Raw genomic sequence first — 21,588 nt, 5'->3', positions numbered from 1 at the left:
AATGCTTCAGTTTCAACACCCGGTATATCTGAGAAGACGCAATACGCTGATCGTTGCGACAATAGCGAATTTTGTAGGGCCGCAGAATATTCGGGGGGTCGGACACTTCTTTTTTTTCATAGCTTTGACAAGTTGCCAGCTTTTATTAGAGCTGTTACCAGTTAACATGACGGAACCCCCCACAGAACCAGGATCAATCTGACGAGAAACGAAGCAAGACTAAACAGAGCAAGTATTTTAATCAAATATATTGGCAATGACGCCTTCGTTTTTTTGCACACTCAGTGATAGTCATTCAGGTCGAAGTCCTTTCGCTCGCTTTCTTTAAATTCGCTTACTTGTGATGGAATAATGATTACACTAGTGACATATAGGTGGAAGTAACAAATGACATAGCGAGGTAATAATTGACAACAGAAATGATGGCAAGACACATGGCGGCAACTTCCGGCTGTTCGCATGCAAGAAAAAAAAAATATGTCTGGCGTCTCTGTTCGAACAGTTTCATCGCATTCAAAACGCTTGTATGTTTGAAGCGTGTATGTACAGAACAACACTCAAAAGCGATGTTAACTTATACGAAGACCTTAAAAAAAAGAACTACGAGATAACAGTAAAAACAGAACACGTTACTCCTCTTTATCAAAATATAGCCTCCGTTGAAAGGTATAGTGCCCGTCTTCCTGTACATCACGTCATTTTATGTGTTCGTGTACAACTACACATAATAGGTGCGATCGAGTTTCGCGTTTGCGTATTTTTACAGCGAGTTGCAGTACCATACCGTCGTGGACCGCAACCTGCACCTTGGTAACACATTTCGTACGTTCGAAGCCCATTCCTCGCACGACTGGCTCCAAGTGGAGCCTCTCTCGTATATCCGCGGCTTCACGAGGTATAGTCTATTTATTGGGCTGGCGGTGCGTCGTAGGCGCCGTTGAAGTGTGCCGGCAGCCGAGCTCTCGTGGCGCTATCCTGCATGTGGGAAAAGAAGGTGGGGCACGTATTTGCATCGGTGATCTCTGCTCAGTTCGGAACGCGCCAGTCTTATCTGGTAAGCACTTACGAGCGGACAATCATGCGTCCCGAGTGTAAAATCAATCAATCAATCAATCAATCAATCAATCAATCAATCAATCAATCAATCAATCAATCAATCAATCAATCAATCAATCAATCAATCAATCGAGTAAGCAAGCAATGCCTACCAGAAAAGCTGCACTCGCAGACAACTTTCTGTGGCAATGAAAGGAATGCAGATTTTTTGGGCCAGTTGGTTCGTTGCAATTATTGAGGTCAGCGCTGGATTCACACGGACAAGAAATACGACAGGGCGTGCACTATAAACCTTCCTATCGATAGTCAGGATAGCTAGTCAGGTAGCGCACTTCCTGTCGTCTATCTTGTCCGTGTGAATCCAGCGCTATGACCTCAATTAAAGAAAGTAAACCTGCGGGGCTTCTGCACTTGTGCTTTTAACTACCACGTTTGGTCTCCTGGAACAGATACGGAGTCGGCGTATAGCTTCTACGTGCGTCTATTTCGCATTTGCCCAAATATGGGAGAGAAACACAAAACTAAAGTCAAATTTAACGCTGCCGTAGAATATCTGTTTATTTGCCTTTCGCAAATAGATTTTTATTTTTTTTCTCTCTCCCAGCTTAAACTAAACGGGAATGTGGGACTTTGTTTCAGGCGTCCTGTGACTCGTGCGCGCTTTGCCTCCGTAGCTTACCCTTCATCTTTAGAGAAAGCTGTGCGCGAGCGTAGCAATAACCCTCTAACTTGGCGCTCTTTGGCCACACTTGGACATTGCGCCACAAAACACGAAATTTATCATCATCGTCAGAAATGACAGATACAAGCTGTGATTTGCCAACGGCCCGTTCATTAAAGGTATCGTCTCAGGCTGTATTTTAGTGCTTTCAAAACACAACACGGCATTGATGTAAAAAAAAAAAAAGATCGTTTGCCCGAAGGGCGAAGCACAGAAAACGTTAGCAATGCCTAGAGTAATACTATACATGGTTTAGAACACACTGAAAGGCATATCCCTTATAACCCGCCGTGGTTGCTTAGTGGCTATATGTTGGGCTGCTGAGCACGAGGTCGCGGGGTCGAATCCCGGCCACGGCGGCCGCATTTCGATGGAGGCGAAATTTAGGTGCGCGTTTAGGAACCCCAGGCGGTCGAAATTTTCCGGAGTCCACCACTACGGCGTGCCTCATAATCAGAAAGTGGTTTTGGCCCGTAAAACCCCATAATTTAATTTTAATATCCCTTATAGGGACCGATTATGGATATGATCCCAGAGCTTGCTTACGGCAAGGACTGATGTCAGGGAGGAGCTGTCTGATCCAGTTTACTGATTAACTTTGGTCGAACAAAGAATATCGCTGGAGGCAATGTTCAGACAATGGCGCTTGTCCTTCCTCAGCAGCGTTCATGCGCATTGGCGAGCAAAACTAGAGAGACCATGACATCAGCGAAAAATTAAAACATCTAGCAGAACCGCGCAACCTGGAATTGTCTGTGGATTGCGTTGGTCGAACAGGCAAAAGTACACGCCGATTTACGCGTTGAATAAACGGAAGTGCGTAGATTCAGTTTTTCTGACAAAACGTAAGCATATATAGCCAATGAAAGCGACGGTGCAGACAGCTGTAATCACTTCTCTCAAAAGCGCTGGTTCGACAGTTTACATCACTTTCCATGCTAATGGAAATGCTTGCACCGATTTACAGGATGAATAAACAGAAATGAGCTGATTGACATTTCAGATTAAAAAAGGTCAGCCCGATAAGATGTCCGCGCATACAGATGTATAATCACTTCTCTCAAAAGCGCTGGTTCGACCGTATACATCACCCACCTGGCTCATAGAAGTGAAATGCAAGTGCTTACATCAATTTACGGGATGAATAAACAGAAATGAGCTGATTGAATCTTCAGACAAAAAATGTAAGCCAATAAGATGTCCACGCAGACAGGTCAATAATCACTTCTCACAACAGCGCTGGTTCGACCGTATACATCCCCCACCTGGTTCATGGCAGTGTAATACAAGTGCTTACATCGATTTACGGGATGAATAAGCAGAAATGAGCTGATTGACTTTTCAGACAAAAAGGTAAGCCAATAAGATGTCCGCGCTGACAGGTGTATGATCACTTCTCACAAAAGCGCTGGTTCGACCGCATACATCACCCACCTGGCTCATGCATGTGTAATACAAATAATTACATCGATTTACGGGATGAACAAACAGAATTTAGCTCATTGACTTTTCAAACAAAAAAGGTAAGCTTATAGCTCAATGAAATGTCCACGCAGAAAGGTGTATAATCACTTCTCTGAAAAGTGTTGGGTACTTCAAATGCATTACCCCCCTTGGTCATGCAAGTGTTATGCAAGTGCTTACGCCGATTTACGGGATGAATAAACAAAAATGAGCTGATTGACTTTTCAAACAAAAAAGGTAAGCTTGTATCCCAATGAAATGTCCGCACAGACAGATGTATAATTACTTCTCTGAAAAGTGCTGGGTACTTCATATGCATTACCCCCTTGGTTATGCAAGTGTTATGCAAGTGCTTACGCCGATTTACGGGATGAATAAACAGAAATGAGCTGATTGACTTTTCAAACAAAAAAGGTAAGCTTATAGCCCAAAGAAATGTCCACGCAGACAGATGTATAGTCACTTCTCTGAAAAGTGCTGGGTACTTCACATGCATTACCCCCTTGGTCATGCAAGTGTTATGCAAGTGCTTACGCCGATTTACGGGATGAATAAACAGAAATGAGCTGATTGACTTCTCAAACAAAAAAGGTAAGTTTATAGCCCAATGAAATGTCCACGCAGACAGATGTATAGTCGCTTCTCTGAAAAGTGCTGGGTACTTCATATGCATTACCCCCTTGGTCATGCAAGTGTTATGCAAGTGCTTACGCCGATTTACGGGATGAATAAGCAGAAATGAGCTGATTGACTTTTCAGACAAAAAAAAAATTACCGACGATTACGTTACTTCCTAATGCGAAATTTGAGCGCAGCAAATAAGCTGTTTCACCTTTTCGATAGATTGAGGCAAAGAAATCGAGCAACACATGTATGCGCTATCACAGAATTTTTTTTTTATTTTTCACACGTATTCCTTTAACAAAGACTCCACTAGGTAAGCTTCTGCTTCGGCGGCACGCACCTCTGGATTCTGACGGCGACGGCGCTGGGCCTCTGCTCTGGCAGCTCGTTTAGCAGCAGCAGCAGCAGCAGCAGACGGAGGACTTCCATCGGTCGTCTCGCTCATGGCTCAGAAAGAACTGGCAGATAATTTCGCAGTGGCGAACGGCAGCGGCAATTTCGGCTCGGGCGGTGCACATATACAGATCCGCCGCCACCGATCTGGCTCTCTGATTGCCACCGCACAGGGCGAACGGCAGCGGCAATTTCGGCTCGGGCGGTGCACATATACAGATCCGCCGCCACCGATCTGGCTCTCTGATTGCCACCGCACAGGGGTTGCATTGGAGGAGGAGCGAAGAAAGGAATTAAGTTCGAGCCGGCGCTTTGACAACCGGAGACTCGCAGGAAGAGGGGGGAGGGGGGCGGCGTGTACACCCAGCGGCAAACGATGGGGGCAGAAGCGCGCGCAGCAAGCGGACAACACGATAAAGGGAGGAGGGAAGAGATAGCAGCGACTGACTGATGCCGCTGACGCCGATAGTGAGTCAACCCCAGCTGCGGAGTTGGTTTCAGGGACAACGCCGCCGATGCCGACACAAACAATATGATACCCTCGCTTCCGCAGCGCTAAGAACCAGGTCTAGCCGTGGGAAGGTGGTCACGTATTCGTCGACGTGCCGGGGCCTACGTGAAATAACCGGCGCGTCGGCAACTGAAGAGCACCCTATCCGCCACACAAGAACAGGGGGGGGGGACCCTTTCCTCCTCTTTCTGCATGGCGGCGACGGTGTTCTATGCAGTCACGTTATCTTGACTCTCTAGCGGCGTCAGCGGCATCCAGCGGTATCAGTCGGTCGCTGCTAGCGCTGGGGGGATGAAAGGGGGGCGGAGCTGGTTACGAGGCCGACGACAACGCCGACGACGACGCGAAACCCAGGAACGGACGCCAAAGAGCTGCGCTCTAAAAAGGTAAGCTTATAGCCCAATAAAATTTCCACGCAAACCGGTGTAATCACTTGTCTCAAAAGCCCTGGTTCAGCCGTATCCATCACTCCCCATGATACAAGAGGGCTTACAACGACTCACGGGATAAGTAAACAGAAATGTGCCCGTTGTCTTTTCCGACATAAAAGGTAAGACACTCGCCATGTACGCGCTGACGCCCATTTACGCGAAGAATAAACGAACAGGCACAAAATAATTTTGTCGAAAAAATAGGAAGAAAGGGAAGGCAATAGCCCATGAAAATATCGTCTTAGCCATTTCAAATAAGTTCTCGAGAAATTGCTGGTTCTTCGTTTACATCACTCCCAGTGCATGCGGCGCGGACGCCCATTTACGCGATCAATAAACGAACAGGCGCAGAATAATTTTGTCGGAAAAATTAAATAAAAGGTAAGGCTATAGCCAATGAAAATATCGTCTGAGCCACGTCAAATAAGTTCTCCAGAAAGCACTGGTTCTACGTTTATATCACTCCCCACGCATGCGCGGACGCCCATTTACGCGATGAATAAACGAACAGACTCTAAAATAATTTACAGCCTAAAAATGAAAAAGGGTGTAAATGTCTCCATAACTCACACCCTTAGGGTGTCCGTTATATAGATAACACCCTAAGGGTGTGAGTTATAGACACATTTACACCCTTTCTCACTTGTTAGGGTGTAAATTATTTTACTGTGCAGGCGCAGAATAATTTTGTCGGAAAAATTGAGAAATGGTTATGCCCATGAAAATATCGTCTCAGCCACTTGAAATAAGTTCTATAGAAAGCACTGGTTCTTCGTTTATATCTCTCCCCACGCATGCGCGGACGCCCATTTACGCGATGAATAAACGAACAGGCGCAGAATAATTTTGTCAGAAAAATTGAAAAATGGTAAGGCTATAGCCCATGAAAATATCGTATCAGCCACGTCAAATAAGTTCTCGAGAAAGTACTGGTTCTTCGTTTATATCACTCCCCACGCATGCGCGGACGCCCATTTACGCGATGAATAAACGAATAGGCGCAGAAAAATTTTGTCGGAAAAATTGAAAAATGGTAAGGCTATAGCCCATCAAAATATTTTCTCAGCCGCTTGAAATAGGTTCTCTAGAAAGCACTGGTTCTTCATTTATATCACTCCCCACGCATGCGCGGACGCCCATTTACGCGATGAATAAACGAATAGGTGCAGTAAAATTTTGTCGGAAAAATTGAAAAATGGTAAGGCTATAGCCCATGAAAACATTGTCTCACCCACTTGAAATAAGTTCTCTAGAAAGCACTGGTTCTTCGTTTATATCACTCCCCACGCATGCGCGGACGCCCATTTACGCGATGAATAAACGAATAGGCGCAGAAAAATTTTGCCGGAAAAATTGAAAAATGGTAAGGCTATAGCCCATGAAAATATTGTCTCAGCCGCTTGAAATAAGTTCTCGAGAAAGTACTGGTTCTTCGTTTATATCACTCCCCACGCATGCGCGGACGCCCATTTACGCGATGAATAAACGAATAGGCGCAGAAAAATTTTGTCGGAAAAATTGAAAAATGGTAAGGCTATAGCCCATGAAAATATTGTCTCAGCCGCTTGAAATAAGTTCTCTAGAAAGCACTGGTTCTTCATTTATATCACTCCCCACGCATGCGCGGACGCCCATTTACGCGATGAATAAACGAATAGGTGCAGTAAAATTTTGTCGGAAAAATTGAAAAATGGTAAGGCTATAGCCCATGAAAATATTGTCTCAGCCGCTTGAAATAAGTTCTCGAGAAAGTACTGGTTCTTCGTTTATATCACTCCCCACGCATGCGCGGACGCCCATTTACGCGATGAATAAACGAATAGGCGCAGAAAAATTTTGCCGGAAAAATTGAAAAATGGTAAGGCTATAGCCCATGAAAATATTGTCTCAGCAGCTTGAAATAAGTTCTCTAGAAAGCACTGGTTCTTCGTTTATATAACTCCCCACGCATGCGCGGACGCCCATTTACGCGATGAATAAACGAATAGGCGTAGAAAAATTTTGTCGGAAAAATTGAAAAATGGTAAGGCTATAGCCCATGAAAATATTGTCTCAGCCGCTTGAAATAAGTTATCTAGAAAGCACTGGTTCTTCGTTTATATCACTCCCCACGCATGCACAGATGCCAATTTACGCGATGAATAAACGAATAGGCGCAGAAAAATTTTGTCGGAAAAATTGAAAAATGGTAAGGCTATAGCCCATGAAAATATTGTCTCAGCCGCTCGAACTAAGTTCTCTAGAAAGCACTGGTTCTTCGTTTATATCACTCCCCACGCATGCGCGGACGCCCATTTACGCGATGAATAAACGAATAGGTGCAGTAAAATTTTGTCGGAAAAATTGAAAAATTGTAAGGCTATAGCCCATGAAAATATTGTCTCAGCCGCTTGAAATAAGTTCTCTAGAAAGCACTGGTTCTTCATTTATATCACTCCCCACGCATGCGCGGACGCCCATTTACGCGATGAATAAACGAATAGGTGCAGTAAAATTTTGTCGGAAAAATTGAAAAATGGTAAGGCTATAGGCCATGATAATATTGTCTCAGCCGCTTGAAATAAGTTCTATAGAAAGCACTGGTTATTCGTTTATATCACTCCCCACGCATGCGCGGACGCCCATTTACGCGATGAATAAACGAATAGGCGCAGAAAAATTTTGTCGGAAAAGTTGAAAAATGGTAAGGCTATAGCCCATGAAAATATTGTCTCAGCCGCTTGAAATAAGTTCTCTAGAAAGCACTGGTTCTTCATTTATATCACTCCCCACGCATGCGCGGACGCCCATTTACGCGATGAATAAACGAATAGGTGCAGTAAAATTTTGTCGGAAAAATTGAAAAATGGTAAGGCTATAGCCCATGAAAATATTGTCTCAGCCGCTTGAAATAAGTTCTATAGAAAGCACTGGTTATTCGTTTATATCACTCCCCACGCATGCGCGGACGCCCATTTACGCGATGAATAAACGAATAGGCGCAGAAAAATTTTGTCGGAAAAATTGAAAAATGGTAAGGCTATAGCCCAAGAAAATATTGTCTCAGCCGCTTGAAATAAGTTCTCTAGAAAGCACTGGTTCTTCGTTTATATCACTCCCCACGCATGCGCGGACGCCCATTTACGCGATGAATAAACGAATAGGCGCAGAAAAATTTTGTCGGAAAAGTTGAAAAATGGTAAGGCTATAGCCCATGAAAATATTGTCTCAGCAGCTTGAAATAAGTTCTCTAGAAAGCACTGGTTCTTCGTTTATATCACTCCCCACGCATGCGCGGACGCCCATTTACGCGATGAATAAACGAATAGGTGCAGTAAAATTTTGTCGGAAAAATTGAAAAATGGTAAATCTATAGCCCATGAAAATATTGTCTCAGCAGCTTGAAATAAGTTCTCTAGAAAGCACTGGTTCTTCGTTTATATCACTCCCCACGCATGCACAGATGCCAATTTACGCGATGAATAAACGAATAGGCGCAGAAAAATTTTGTCGGAAAAATTGAAAAATGGTAAGGCTATAGCCCATGAAAATATTGTCTCAGCCGCTTGAAATAAGTTCTCTAGAAAGCACTGGTTCTTCGTTTATATCACTCCCCACGCATGCGCAGATGCCCATTTTCGCGATGAATAAACGAATAGGCGCAGAAAAATTTTGTCGGAAAAATTGAAAAATGGTAAGGGTATAGCCCATGAAAACATTGTCTCAGCCACTTGAAATAAGTTCTCTAGAAAGCACTGGTTCTTCGTTTATATCACTCCCCACGCATGCGCGGACGCCCATTTACGCGATGAATAAACGAACAGGCGCAGAATAATTTTGTCGGAAAAGTTGAAAAATGGTAAGGCTATAGCCCATGAAAACATTGTCTCAGCCATTTGAAATAAGTTCTCTAGAAAGCACTGGTTCTTCGTTTATATCACTCCCCACGCATGCGCGGACGCCCATTTACGCGATGAATAAACGAACAGGCGCAGAATAATTTTGTCGGAAAAATTGAAAAATGGTAAGGCTATAGCCCATGAAAATATTGTCTCAGCCGCTTGAAATAAGTTCTCTAGAAAGCACTGGTTCTTCGTTTATATCACTCCCCACGCATGCGCGGACGCCCATTTACGCGATGAATAAACGAATAGGTGCAGTAAAATTTTGTCGGAAAAATTGAAAAATGGTAAATCTATAGCCCATGAAAATATTGTCTCAGCCGCTTGAAATAAGTTCTCTAGAAAGCACTGGTTCTTCGTTTATATCACTCCCCACGCATGCGCGGACGCCCATTCACGCGATGAATAAACGAATAGGTGCAGTAAAATTTTTTCGGAAAAATTGAAAAATATGGTAAGGCTATAGCCCATGAAAATATTGTCTCAGCCGCTTGAAATAAGTTCTCTAGAAAGCACTGGTTCTTCGTTTATATCACTCCCCACGCATGCACAGATGCCAATTTACGCGATGAATAAACGAATAGGCGCAGAAAAATTTTGTCGGAAAAATTGAAAAATGGTAAGGCTATAGCCCATGAAAATATTGTCTCAGCCGCTTGAAATAAGTTCTCGAGAAAGCACTGGTTCTTCGTTTATATCACTCCCCACGCATGCGCGGACGCCCATTTACGCGATGAATAAACGAATAGGCGCAGAAAAATTTTGTCGGAAAAATTGAAAAATGGTAAGGCTATAGCCCATGAAAATATTGTCTCAGCAGCTTGAAATAAGTTCTCTAGAAAGCACTGGTTCTTCGTTTATATCACTATCCACGCATGCGCGGACGCCCATTTACGCGATGAATAAACGAATAGGTGCAGTAAAATTTTCTCGGAAAAATTGAAAAATGGTAAGGCTATAGCCCATGAAAATATTGTCTCAGCCGCTTGAAATAAGTTCTCTAGAAAGCACTGGTTCTTCGTTTATATCACTCCCCACGCATGCGCAGATGCCCATTTTCGCGATGAATAAACGAATAGGCGCAGAAAAATTTTGTCGGAAAAATTGAAAAATGGTAAGGCTATAGCCCATGAAAACATTGTCTCAGCCACTTGAAATAAGTTCTCTAGAAAGCACTGGTTCTTCGTTTATATCACTCCCCACGCATGCGCGGACGCCCATTTACGCGATGAATAAACGAACAGGCGCAGAATAATTTTGTCGGAAAAATTGAAAAATGGTAAGGCTATAGCCCATGAAAATATCGTCTCAGCCGCTTGAAATAAGTTCTCTAGAAAGCACTGGTTCTTCGTTTATATCACTCCCCACGCATGCGCGGACGCCCATTTACGCGATGAATAAACGAATAGGTGCAGTAAAATTTTGTCGGAAAAATTGAAAAATGGTAAATCTATAGCCCATGAAAATATTGTCTCAGCCGCTTGAAATAAGTTCTCTAGAAAGCACTGGTTCTTCGTTTATATCACTCCCCACGCATGCGCGGACGCCCATTTACGCGATGAATAAACGAATAGGTGCAGTAAAATTTTTTCGGAAAAATTGAAAAATGGTAAGGCTATAGCCCATGAAAATATTGTCTCAGCCGCTTGAAATAAGTTCTCGAGAAAGCACTGGTTCTTCGTTTATATCACTCCCCACGCATGCGCGGACGCCCATTTACGCGATGAATAAACGAATAGGCGCAGAAAAATTTTGCCGGAAAAATTGAAAAATGGTAAGGCTATAGCCCATGAAAATATTGTCTCAGCAGCTTGAAATAAGTTCTCTAGAAAGCACTGGTTCTTCGTTTATATCACTCCCCACGCATGCACAGATGCCAATTTACGCGATGAATAAACGAATAGGCGCAGAAAAATTTTGCCGGAAAAATTGAAAAATGGTAAGGCTATAGCCCATGAAAATATTGTCTCAGCCGCTTGAAATAAGTTCTCTAGAAAGCACTGGTTCTTCGTTTATATCACTCCCCACGCATGCACAGATGCCAATTTACGCGATGAATAAACGAATAGGCGCAGAAAAATTTTGTCGGAAAAATTGAAAAATGGTAAGGCTATAGCCCATGAAAATATTGTCTCAGCCGCTTGAAATAAGTTCTCGAGAAAGTACTGGTTCTTCGTTTATATCACTCCCCACGCATGCGCGGACGCCCATTTACGCGATGAATAAACGAATAGGCGCAGAAAAATTTTGTCGGAAAAATTGAAAAATGGTAAGGCTATAGCCCATGAAAATATTGTCTCAGCCGCTTGAAATAAGTTCTCTAGAAAGCACTGGTTCTTCGTTTATATCACTCCCCACGCATGCACAGATGCCAATTTACGCGATGAATAAACGAATAGGCGCAGAAAAATTTTGTCGGAAAAATTGAAAAATGGTAAGGCTATAGCCCATGAAAATATTGTCTCAGCAGCTTGAAATAAGTTCTCTAGAAAGCACTGGTTCTTCGTTTATATCACTCCCCACGCATGCGCGGACGCCCATTTACGCGATGAATAAACGAATAGGCGCAGAAAAATTTTGTCGGAAAAATTGAAAAATGGTAAGGCTATAGCCCATGAAAATATTGTCTCAGCAGCTTGAAATAAGTTCTCTAGAAAGCACTGGTTCTTCGTTTATATCACTCCCCACGCATGCGCGGACGCCCATTTACGCGATGAATAAACGAATAGGTGCAGTAAAATTTTGTCGGAAAAATTGAAAAATGGTAAGGCTATAGCCCATGAAAACATTGTCTCAGCCACTTGAAATAAGTTCTCTAGAAAGCACTGGTTCTTCGTTTATATCACTCCCCACGCATGCGCGGACGCCCATTTACGCGATGAATAAACGAACAGGCGCAGAATAATTTTGTCGGAAAAGTTGAAAAATGGTAAGGCTATAGCCCATGAAAACATTGTCTCAGCCATTTGAAATAAGTTCTCTAGAAAGCACTGGTTCTTCGTTTATATCACTCCCCACGCATGCGCGGACGCCCATTTACGCGATGAATAAACGAACAGGCGCAGAATAATTTTGTCGGAAAAATTGAAAAATGGTAAGGCAATAGCCCATGAAAATATTGTCTCAGCCGCTTGAAATAAGTTCTCTAGAAAGCACTGGTTCTTCGTTTATATCACTCCCCACGCATGCGCGGACGCCCATTTACGCGATGAATAAACGAATAGGCGCAGAAAAATTTTGTCGGAAAAATTGAAAAATGGTAAGGCTATAGCCCATCAAAATATTGTCTCAGCAGCTTGAAATAAGTTCTCTAGAAAGCACTGGTTCTTCGTTTATATCACTCCCCACGCATGCGCGGACGCCCATTTACGCGATGAATAAACGAATAGGTGCAGTAAAATTTTGTCGGAAAAATTGAAAAATGGTAAGGCTATAGCCCATGAAAACATTGTCTCAGCAGCTTGAAATAAGTTCTCTAGAAAGCACTGGTTCTTCGTTTATATCACTCCCCACGCATGCGCGGACGCCCATTTACGCGATGAATAAACGAATAGGCGCAGAAAAATTTTGCCGGAAAAATTGAAAAATGGTAAGGCTATAGCCCATGAAAATATTGTCTCAGCCGCTTGAAATAAGTTCTCTAGAAAGCACTGGTTCTTCGTTTATATCACTCCCCACGCATGCGCAGATGCCCATTTTCGCGATGAATAAACGAATAGGCGCAGAAAAATTTTGTCGGAAAAATTGAAAAATGGTAAGGGTATAGCCCATGAAAACATTGTCTCAGCCACTTGAAATAAGTTCTCTAGAAAGCACTGGTTCTTCGTTTATATCACTCCCCACGCATGCGCGGACGCCCATTTACGCGATGAATAAACGAACAGGCGCAGAATAATTTTGTCGGAAAAGTTGAAAAATGGTAAGGCTATAGCCCATGAAAACATTGTCTCAGCCATTTGAAATAAGTTCTCTAGAAAGCACTGGTTCTTCGTTTATATCACTCCCCACGCATGCGCGGACGCCCATTTACGCGATGAATAAACGAACAGGCGCAGAATAATTTTGTCGGAAAAATTGAAAAATGGTAAGGCTATAGCCCATGAAAATATTGTCTCAGCCGCTTGAAATAAGTTCTCTAGAAAGCACTGGTTCTTCGTTTATATCACTCCCCACGCATGCGCGGACGCCCATTTACGCGATGAATAAACGAATAGGTGCAGTAAAATTTTGTCGGAAAAATTGAAAAATGGTAAATCTATAGCCCATGAAAATATTGTCTCAGCCGCTTGAAATAAGTTCTCTAGAAAGCACTGGTTCTTCGTTTATATCACTCCCCACGCATGCGCGGACGCCCATTTACGCGATGAATAAACGAATAGGTGCAGTAAAATTTTTTCGGAAAAATTGAAAAATATGGTAAGGCTATAGCCCATGAAAATATTGTCTCAGCCGCTTGAAATAAGTTCTCTAGAAAGCACTGGTTCTTCGTTTATATCACTCCCCACGCATGCACAGATGCCAATTTACGCGATGAATAAACGAATAGGCGCAGAAAAATTTTGTCGGAAAAATTGAAAAATGGTAAGGCTATAGCCCATGAAAATATTGTCTCAGCCGCTTGAAATAAGTTCTCGAGAAAGCACTGGTTCTTCGTTTATATCACTCCCCACGCATGCGCGGACGCCCATTTACGCGATGAATAAACGAATAGGCGCAGAAAAATTTTGCCGGAAAAATTGAAAAATGGTAAGGCTATAGCCCATGAAAATATTGTCTCAGCAGCTTGAAATAAGTTCTCTAGAAAGCACTGGTTCTTCGTTTATATCACTCCCCACGCATGCACAGATGCCAATTTACGCGATGAATAAACGAATAGGCGCAGAAAAATTTTGTCGGAAAAATTGAAAAATGGTAAGGCTATAGCCCATGAAAATATTATCTCAGCAGCTTGAAATAAGTTCTCTAGAAAGCACTGGTTCTTCGTTTATATCACTCCCCACGCATGCGCGGACGCCCATTTACGCGATGAATAAACGAATAGGTGCAGTAAAATTTTGTCGGAAAAATTGAAAAATGGTAAGGCTATAGCCCATGAAAATATTGTCTCAGCCGCTTGAAATAAGTTCTCTAGAAAGCACTGGTTCTTCGTTTATATCACTCCCCACGCATGCGCAGATGCCCATTTTCGCGATGAATAAACGAATAGGCGCAGAAAAATTTTGTCGGTAAAATTGAAAAATGGTAAGGCTATAGCCCATGAAAACATTGTCTCAGCCACTTGAAATAAGTTCTCTAGAAAGCACTGGTTCTTCGTTTATATCACTCCCCACGCATGCGCGGACGCCCATTTACGCGATGAATAAACGAACAGGCGCAGAATAATTTTGTCGGAAAAGTTGAAAAATGGTAAGGCTATAGCCCATGAAAACATTGTCTCAGCCATTTGAAATAAGTTCTCTAGAAAGCACTGGTTCTTCGTTTATATCACTCCCCACGCATGCGCGGACGCCCATTTACGCGATGAATAAACGAACAGGCGCAGAATAATTTTGTCGGAAAAATTGAAAAATGGTAAGGCTATAATAGCCCATGAAAATATCGTCTCAGCCGCTTGAAATAAGTTCTCTAGAAAGCACTGGTTCTTCGTTTATATCACTCCCCACGCATGCGCGGACGCCCATTTACGCGATGAATAAACGAATAGGTGCAGTAAAATTTTGTCGGAAAAATTGAAAAATGGTAAATCTATAGCCCATGAAAATATTGTCTCAGCCGCTTGAAATAAGTTCTCTAGAAAGCACTGGTTCTTCGTTTATATCACTCCCCACGCATGCGCGGACGCCCATTTACGCGATGAATAAACGAATAGGTGCAGTAAAATTTTTTCGGAAAAATTGAAAAATATGGTAAGGCTATAGCCCATGAAAATATTGTCTCAGCCGCTTGAAATAAGTTCTCTAGAAAGCACTGGTTCTTCGTTTATATCACTCCCCACGCATGCGCGGACGCCCATTTACGCGATGAATAAACGAATAGGTGCAGTAAAATTTTGTCGGAAAAATTGAAAAATGGTAAATCTATAGCCCATGAAAATATTGTCTCAGCAGCTTGAAATAAGTTCTCTAGAAAGCACTGGTTCTTCGTTTATATCACTCCCCACGCATGCACAGATGCCAATTTACGCGATGAATAAACGAATAGGCGCAGAAAAATTTTGTCGGAAAAATTGAAAAATGGTAAGGCTATAGCCCATGAAAATATTGTCTCAGCCGCTTGAAATAAGTTCTCTAGAAAGCACTGGTTCTTCGTTTATATCACTCCCCACGCATGCGCAGATGCCCATTTTCGCGATGAATAAACGAATAGGCGCAGAAAAATTTTGTCGGAAAAATTGAAAAATGGTAAGGGTATAGCCCATGAAAACATTGTCTCAGCCACTTGAAATAAGTTCTCTAGAAAGCACTGGTTCTTCGTTTATATCACTCCCCACGCATGCGCGGACGCCCATTTACGCGATGAATAAACGAATAGGTGCAGTAAAATTTTGTCGGAAAAATTGAAAAATGGTAAATCTATAGCCCATGAAAATATTGTCTCAGCCGCTTGAAATAAGTTCTCTAGAAAGCACTGGTTCTTCGTTTATATCACTCCCCACGCATGCGCGGACGCCCATTTACGCGATGAATAAACGAATAGGTGCAGTAAAATTTTTTCGGAAAAATTGAAAAATATGGTAAGGCTATAGCCCATGAAAATATTGTCTCAGCCGCTTGAAATAAGTTCTCTAGAAAGCACTGGTTCTTCGTTTATATCACTCCCCACGCATGCACAGATGCCAATTTACGCGATGAATAAACGAATAGGCGCAGAAAAATTTTGTCGGAAAAATTGAAAAATGGTAAGGCTATAGCCCATGAAAATATTGTTTCAGCCGCTTGAAATAAGTTCTCGAGAAAGCACTGGTTCTTCGTTTATATCACTCCCCACGCATGCGCGGACGCCCATTTACGCGATGAATAAACGAATAGGCGTAGAAAAATTTTGCCGGAAAAATTGAAAAATGGTAAGGCTATAGCCCATGAAAATATTGTCTCAGCAGCTTGAAATAAGTTCTCTAGAAAGCACTGGTTCTTCGTTTATATCACTCCCCACGCATGCACAGATGCCAATTTACGCGATGAATAAACGAATAGGCGCAGAAAAATTTTGTCGGAAAAATTGAAAAATGGTAAGGCTATAGCCCATGAAAATATTATCTCAGCAGCTTGAAATAAGTTCTCTAGAAAGCACTGGTTCTTCGTTTATATCACTCCCCACGCATGCGCGGACGCCCATTTACGCGATGAATAAACGAATAGGTGCAGTAAAATTTTGTCGGAAAAATTGAAAAATGGTAAGGCTATAGCCCATGAAAATATTGTCTCAGCCGCTTGAAATAAGTTCTCTAGAAAGCACTGGTTCTTCGTTTATATCACTCCCCACGCATGCGCAGATGCCCATTTTCGCGATGAATAAACGAATAGGCGCAGAAAAATTTTGTCGGAAAAATTGAAAAATGGTAAGGCTATAGCCCATGAAAACATTGTCTCAGCCACTTGAAATAAGTTCTCTAGAAAGCACTGGTTCTTCGTTTATATCACTCCCCACGCATGCGCGGACGCCCATTTACGCGATGAATAAACGAACAGGCGCAGAATAATTTTGTCGGAAAAGTTGAAAAATGGTAAGGCTATAGCCCATGAAAACATTGTCTCAGCCATTTGAAATAAGTTCTCTAGAAAGCACTGGTTCTTCGTTTATATCACTCCCCACGCATGCGCGGACGCCCATTTACGCGATGAATAAACGAACAGGCGCAGAATAATTTTGTCGGAAAAATTGAAAAATGGTAAGGCTATAATAGCCCATGAAAATATCGTCTCAGCCGCTTGAAATAAGTTCTCTAGAAAGCACTGGTTCTTCGTTTATATCACTCCCCACGCATGCGCGGACGCCCATTTACGCGATGAATAAACGAATAGGTGCAGTAAAATTTTGTCGGAAAAATTGAAAAATGGTAAATCTATAGCCCATGAAAATATTGTCTCAGCCGCTTGAAATAAGTTCTCTAGAAAGCACTGGTTCTTCGTTTATATCACTCCCCACGCATGCGCGGACGCCCATTTACGCGATGAATAAACGAATAGGTGCAGTAAAATTTTTTCGGAAAAATTGAAAAATATGGTAAGGCTATAGCCCATGAAAATATTGTCTCAGCCGCTTGAAATAAGTTCTCTAGAAAGCACTGGTTCTTCGTTTATATCACTCCCCACGCATGCGCGGACGCCCATTTACGCGATGAATAAACGAATAGGTGCAGTAAAATTTTTTCGGAAAAATTGAAAAATATGGTAAGGCTATAGCCCATGAAAATATTGTCTCAGCCGCTTGAAATAAGTTCTCGAGAAAGCACTGGTTCTTCGTTTATATCACTCCCCACGCATGCGCGGACGCCCATTTACGCGATGAATAAACGAATAGGCGCAGAAAAATTTTGCCGGAAAAATTGAAAAATGGTAAGGCTATAGCCCATGAAAATATTGTCTCAGCAGCTTGAAATAAGTTCTCTAGAAAGCACTGGTTCTTCGTTTATATCACTCCCCACGCATGCACAGATGCCAATTTACGCGATGAATAAACGAATAGGCGCAGAAAAATTTTGCCGGAAAAATTGAAAAATGGTAAGGCTATAGCCCATGAAAATATTGTCTCAGCCGCTTGAAATAAGTTCTCTAGAAAGCACTGGTTCTTCGTTTATATCACTCCCCACGCATGCACAGATGCCAATTTACGCGATGAATAAACGAATAGGCGCAGAAAAATTTTGTCGGAAAAATTGAAAAATGGTAAGGCTATAGCCCATGAAAATATTGTCTCAGCCGCTTGAAATAAGTTCTCGAGAAAGTACTGGTTCTTCGTTTATATCACTCCCCACGCATGCGCGGACGCCCATTTACGCGATGAATAAACTAATAGGCGCAGAAAAATTTTGTCGGAAAAATTGAAAAATGGTAAGGCTATAGCCCATGAAAATATTGTCTCAGCCGCTTGAAATACGTTCTCTAGAAAGCACTGGTTCTTCGTTTATATCACTCCCCACGCATGCACAGATGCCAATTTACGCGATGAATAAACCAATAGGCGCAGAAAAATTTTGTCGGAAAAATTGAAAAATGGTAAGGCTATAGCCCATGAAAATATTGTCTCAGCAGCTTGAAATAAGTTCTCTAGAAAGCACTGGTTCTTCGTTTATATCACTCCCCACGCATGCGCGGACGCCCATTTACGCGATGAATAAACGAATAGGCGCAGAAAAATTTTGTCGGAAAAATTGAAAAATGGTAAGGCTATAGCCCATGAAAATATTGTCTCAGCAGCTTGAAATAATTTCTCTAGAAAGCACTGGTTCTTCGTTTATATCACTCCCCACGCATGCGCGGACGCCCATTTACGCGATGAATAAACGAATAGGTGCAGTAAAATTTTGTCGGAAAAATTGAAAAATGGTAAGGCTATAGCCCATGAAAACATTGTCTCAGCCACTTGAAATAAGTTCTCTAGAAAGCACTGGTTCTTCGTTTATATCACTCCCCACGCATGCGCGGACGCCCATTTACGCGAGGAATAAACGAACAGGCGCAGAATAATTTTGTCGGAAAAGTTGAAAAATGGTAAGGCTATAGCCCATGAAAACATTGTCTCAGCCATTTGAAATAAGTTCTCTAGAAAGCACTGGTTCTTCGTTTATATCACTCCCCACGCATGCGCGGACGCCCATTTACGCGATGAATAAACGAACAGGCGCAGAATAATTTTGTCGGAAAAATTGAAAAATGGTAAGGCTATAGCCCATGAAAATATTGTCTCAGCCGCTTGAAATAAGTTCTCTAGAAAGCACTGGTTCTTCGTTTATATCACTCCCCACGCATGCGCGGACGCCCATTTACGCGATGAATAAACGAATAGGTGCAGTAAAATTTTGTCGGAAAAATTGAAGAATGGTAAATCTATAGCCCATGAAAATATTGTCTCAGCCGCTTGAAATAAGTTCTCTAGAAAGCACTGGTTCTTCGTTTATATCACTCCCCACGCATGCGCGGACGCCCATTTACGCGATGAATAAACGAATAGGTGCAGTAAAATTTTTTCGGAAAAATTGAAAAATATGGTAAGGCTATAGCCCATGAAAATATTGTCTCAGCCGCTTGAAATAAGTTCTCTAGAAAGCACTGGTTCTTCGTTTATATCACTCCCCACGCATGCGCGGACGCCCATTTACGCGATGAATAAACGAATAGGTGCAGTAAAATTTTGTCGGAAAAATTGAAAAATGGTAAGGCTATAGCCCATGAAAATATTGTCTCAGCCGCTTGAAATAAGTTCTCTAGAAAGCACTGGTTCTTCGTTTATATCACTCCCCACGCATGCGCGGACGCCCCTTTACGCGATGAATAAACGAACAGGCACAGAATAATTTTGTCGAAAAAATTGACAAAAAGGTAAGGCTATAGCACATGAAAATATCTTCTCAGCCACGTCAAATAAGTTCTTTCGAAAGCACTGGTTCTCTTAGTGGCATAGCCAGGGGGTGAAACACCGGCCAGGTGCCGAGCTCCCGCATCACCGAAAGATAGTCTATGTTTGCGGCTTATCTTGCACCCCAACACTCCCCCTCCCCAAACAATCTTTCCCTGTCCCCGTTGTCCCCCTACTGAACTAAATTTTGTGCTACGCCACTGCCTAGGCAGGAACGAAAACATTTTTTTTCGTGGCCACCTGGTGATTAATACTTTTGTTCGCGACTGTATAGACACACACGTATACATAAACACCGCTAAATAAACTATTTCGTACTTTGATGCATAGACAAGTAGCCTTGCCAAGCATGGCTGCAGCGATATTCCTTGTTCGACCACTCTTGATCACTTCAAGCCTCCATTCTTTCCCGCGACCTTTCCTCGTGTTTAACCTTATCCCTCGGGTTGAAATTTGGACCTTGAAATTCCATGTCGCAGACGTGTCTAATTCAGCATGCATTATGCACTGGAGTGTACACGGCGGTTTAAAAGTGGAATCACGACGTTGGTATCGCACACGTTCCCACCGGTTGCTGTTCGACCATGGCGATCTGGTTTCCCTTGGTAGGCGGTCTGGAGGCGGCCTCATCGGCGCCGGCAGTGTCGGCCTCCACTTCCCACGACGGACAGTCGTCGAAGAGCTCGTCCTCCTTAGGAGGGTCCAGCAGCGGAAGCCGCATCACCAACCCTGCGTCGACCCAGTGGGAGACAATGAGCTTGCCTGTCAGGCCTGTTTTCACGTGTAGCGCAAATTTTCTGCCCACCACACAGTTTCGGTAGCGGTTTTTGCGGAAGGAATGAGCCTTGCGTGTTGTGACAACAGTGAACTTAATCATTTCGGAGCGCACAACGGTGCGACACACTAAGGACGGAGATGACAGAGCTTTTGCATGAACATAATGATATGAACTTTAGGGCTGTGCGAATGTTCGAAACTTTCGAATAGGCAATCGAATTGTCACCATTAGTAAATGCGAATGTTTTCCCAATATCTTCCGAACATTTTACAAGGTGACCTGCGCAACATGAATCATCGAATTGGAGCAAAAGTGCGGTTTATATGTTCTCCCCCGCGGGCGTGGTATAGACATGAAACATGAGAAGTTGCGTAGTGGAGCAGGCTATACTAGGTAGCCATACTTTATTGGCTATACAGCGATCATTCGCGCTTTCTGAAGAGTCCTCTGCCTGCGAAGGAAATACTTGTTTGTTCCTAATTCTCCATTTATGCTTTTAATAAACGATCGTTCATAACCTACTCCTTAATGAAAGAAACTTGCTAACTTTAAGTATACTAGCATGTGAAAATTGTGATAACTGGTATTCATTATTAGACAAATATTGGAGAACTCTTCGATCCAATTCGATTCGCTTCTGGCAGTTCTCGATTCGTATAGAATTCGGTTTCAAAAATCCCTATTCCCACACCCCTTATGAACTTAGGAGACCTTTAAGAAGAGAATTTCTTTTTCGAGAAACGACATGCATGTCATGATGCTAGTTTCATTAATCTAATGTAATTTGCCTCTATGTTCTTTTGTTTTGTCATGCCTTATCTCGATGAGGTGGTCTTGCTAAGACGTAGATAGCACCCGTGGACATTCCTTCCAGCGGAGAACCTTTATGCTGTCGTATAGATAACATTTTATCTGTGCCCACGCTCCATTGTTAAATCTATCTATCTATCTATCTATCTATCTATCTATCTATCTATCTATCTATCTATCTATCTATCTATCTATCTATCTATCTATCTATCTATCTATCTATCTATCTATCTATCTATCTATCTATCTATCTATCTATCTATCTATCTATCTATCTATCTATCTATCTATCTATCTATCTATCTATCTATCTATCTATCTATCTATCTATCTATCTATCTATC

At 42.5% G+C, this 21,588-nt stretch overlaps 1 protein-coding gene across 1 annotated transcript in view; it reads right to left on the bottom strand.

The window, feature by feature from the left end:
* Positions 1-220: 220 nt before the first annotated feature.
* LOC142582698 (ammonium transporter Rh type A-like) overlaps positions 221-21,588 on the bottom strand; it is a 74,256-nt gene continuing 52,888 nt past the window's right edge. The window contains exons 10-11 of the mRNA XM_075692649.1: positions 20,225-20,385; positions 221-975 (exon numbers count right to left, since the gene is read on the bottom strand). Coding sequence (XP_075548764.1) covers positions 907-975; positions 20,225-20,385 — 230 coding nt within the window. The 3' untranslated portion in view covers positions 221-906. The remainder of the gene's footprint in view (positions 976-20,224; positions 20,386-21,588) is intronic.

Source organism: Dermacentor variabilis, chromosome 5, assembly GCF_050947875.1.
Source record: "Dermacentor variabilis isolate Ectoservices chromosome 5, ASM5094787v1, whole genome shotgun sequence".
Classification (NCBI taxonomy): domain Eukaryota; kingdom Metazoa; phylum Arthropoda; class Arachnida; order Ixodida; family Ixodidae; genus Dermacentor; species Dermacentor variabilis.
This window is presented reverse-complemented; position numbering and strand designations above follow the sequence as displayed.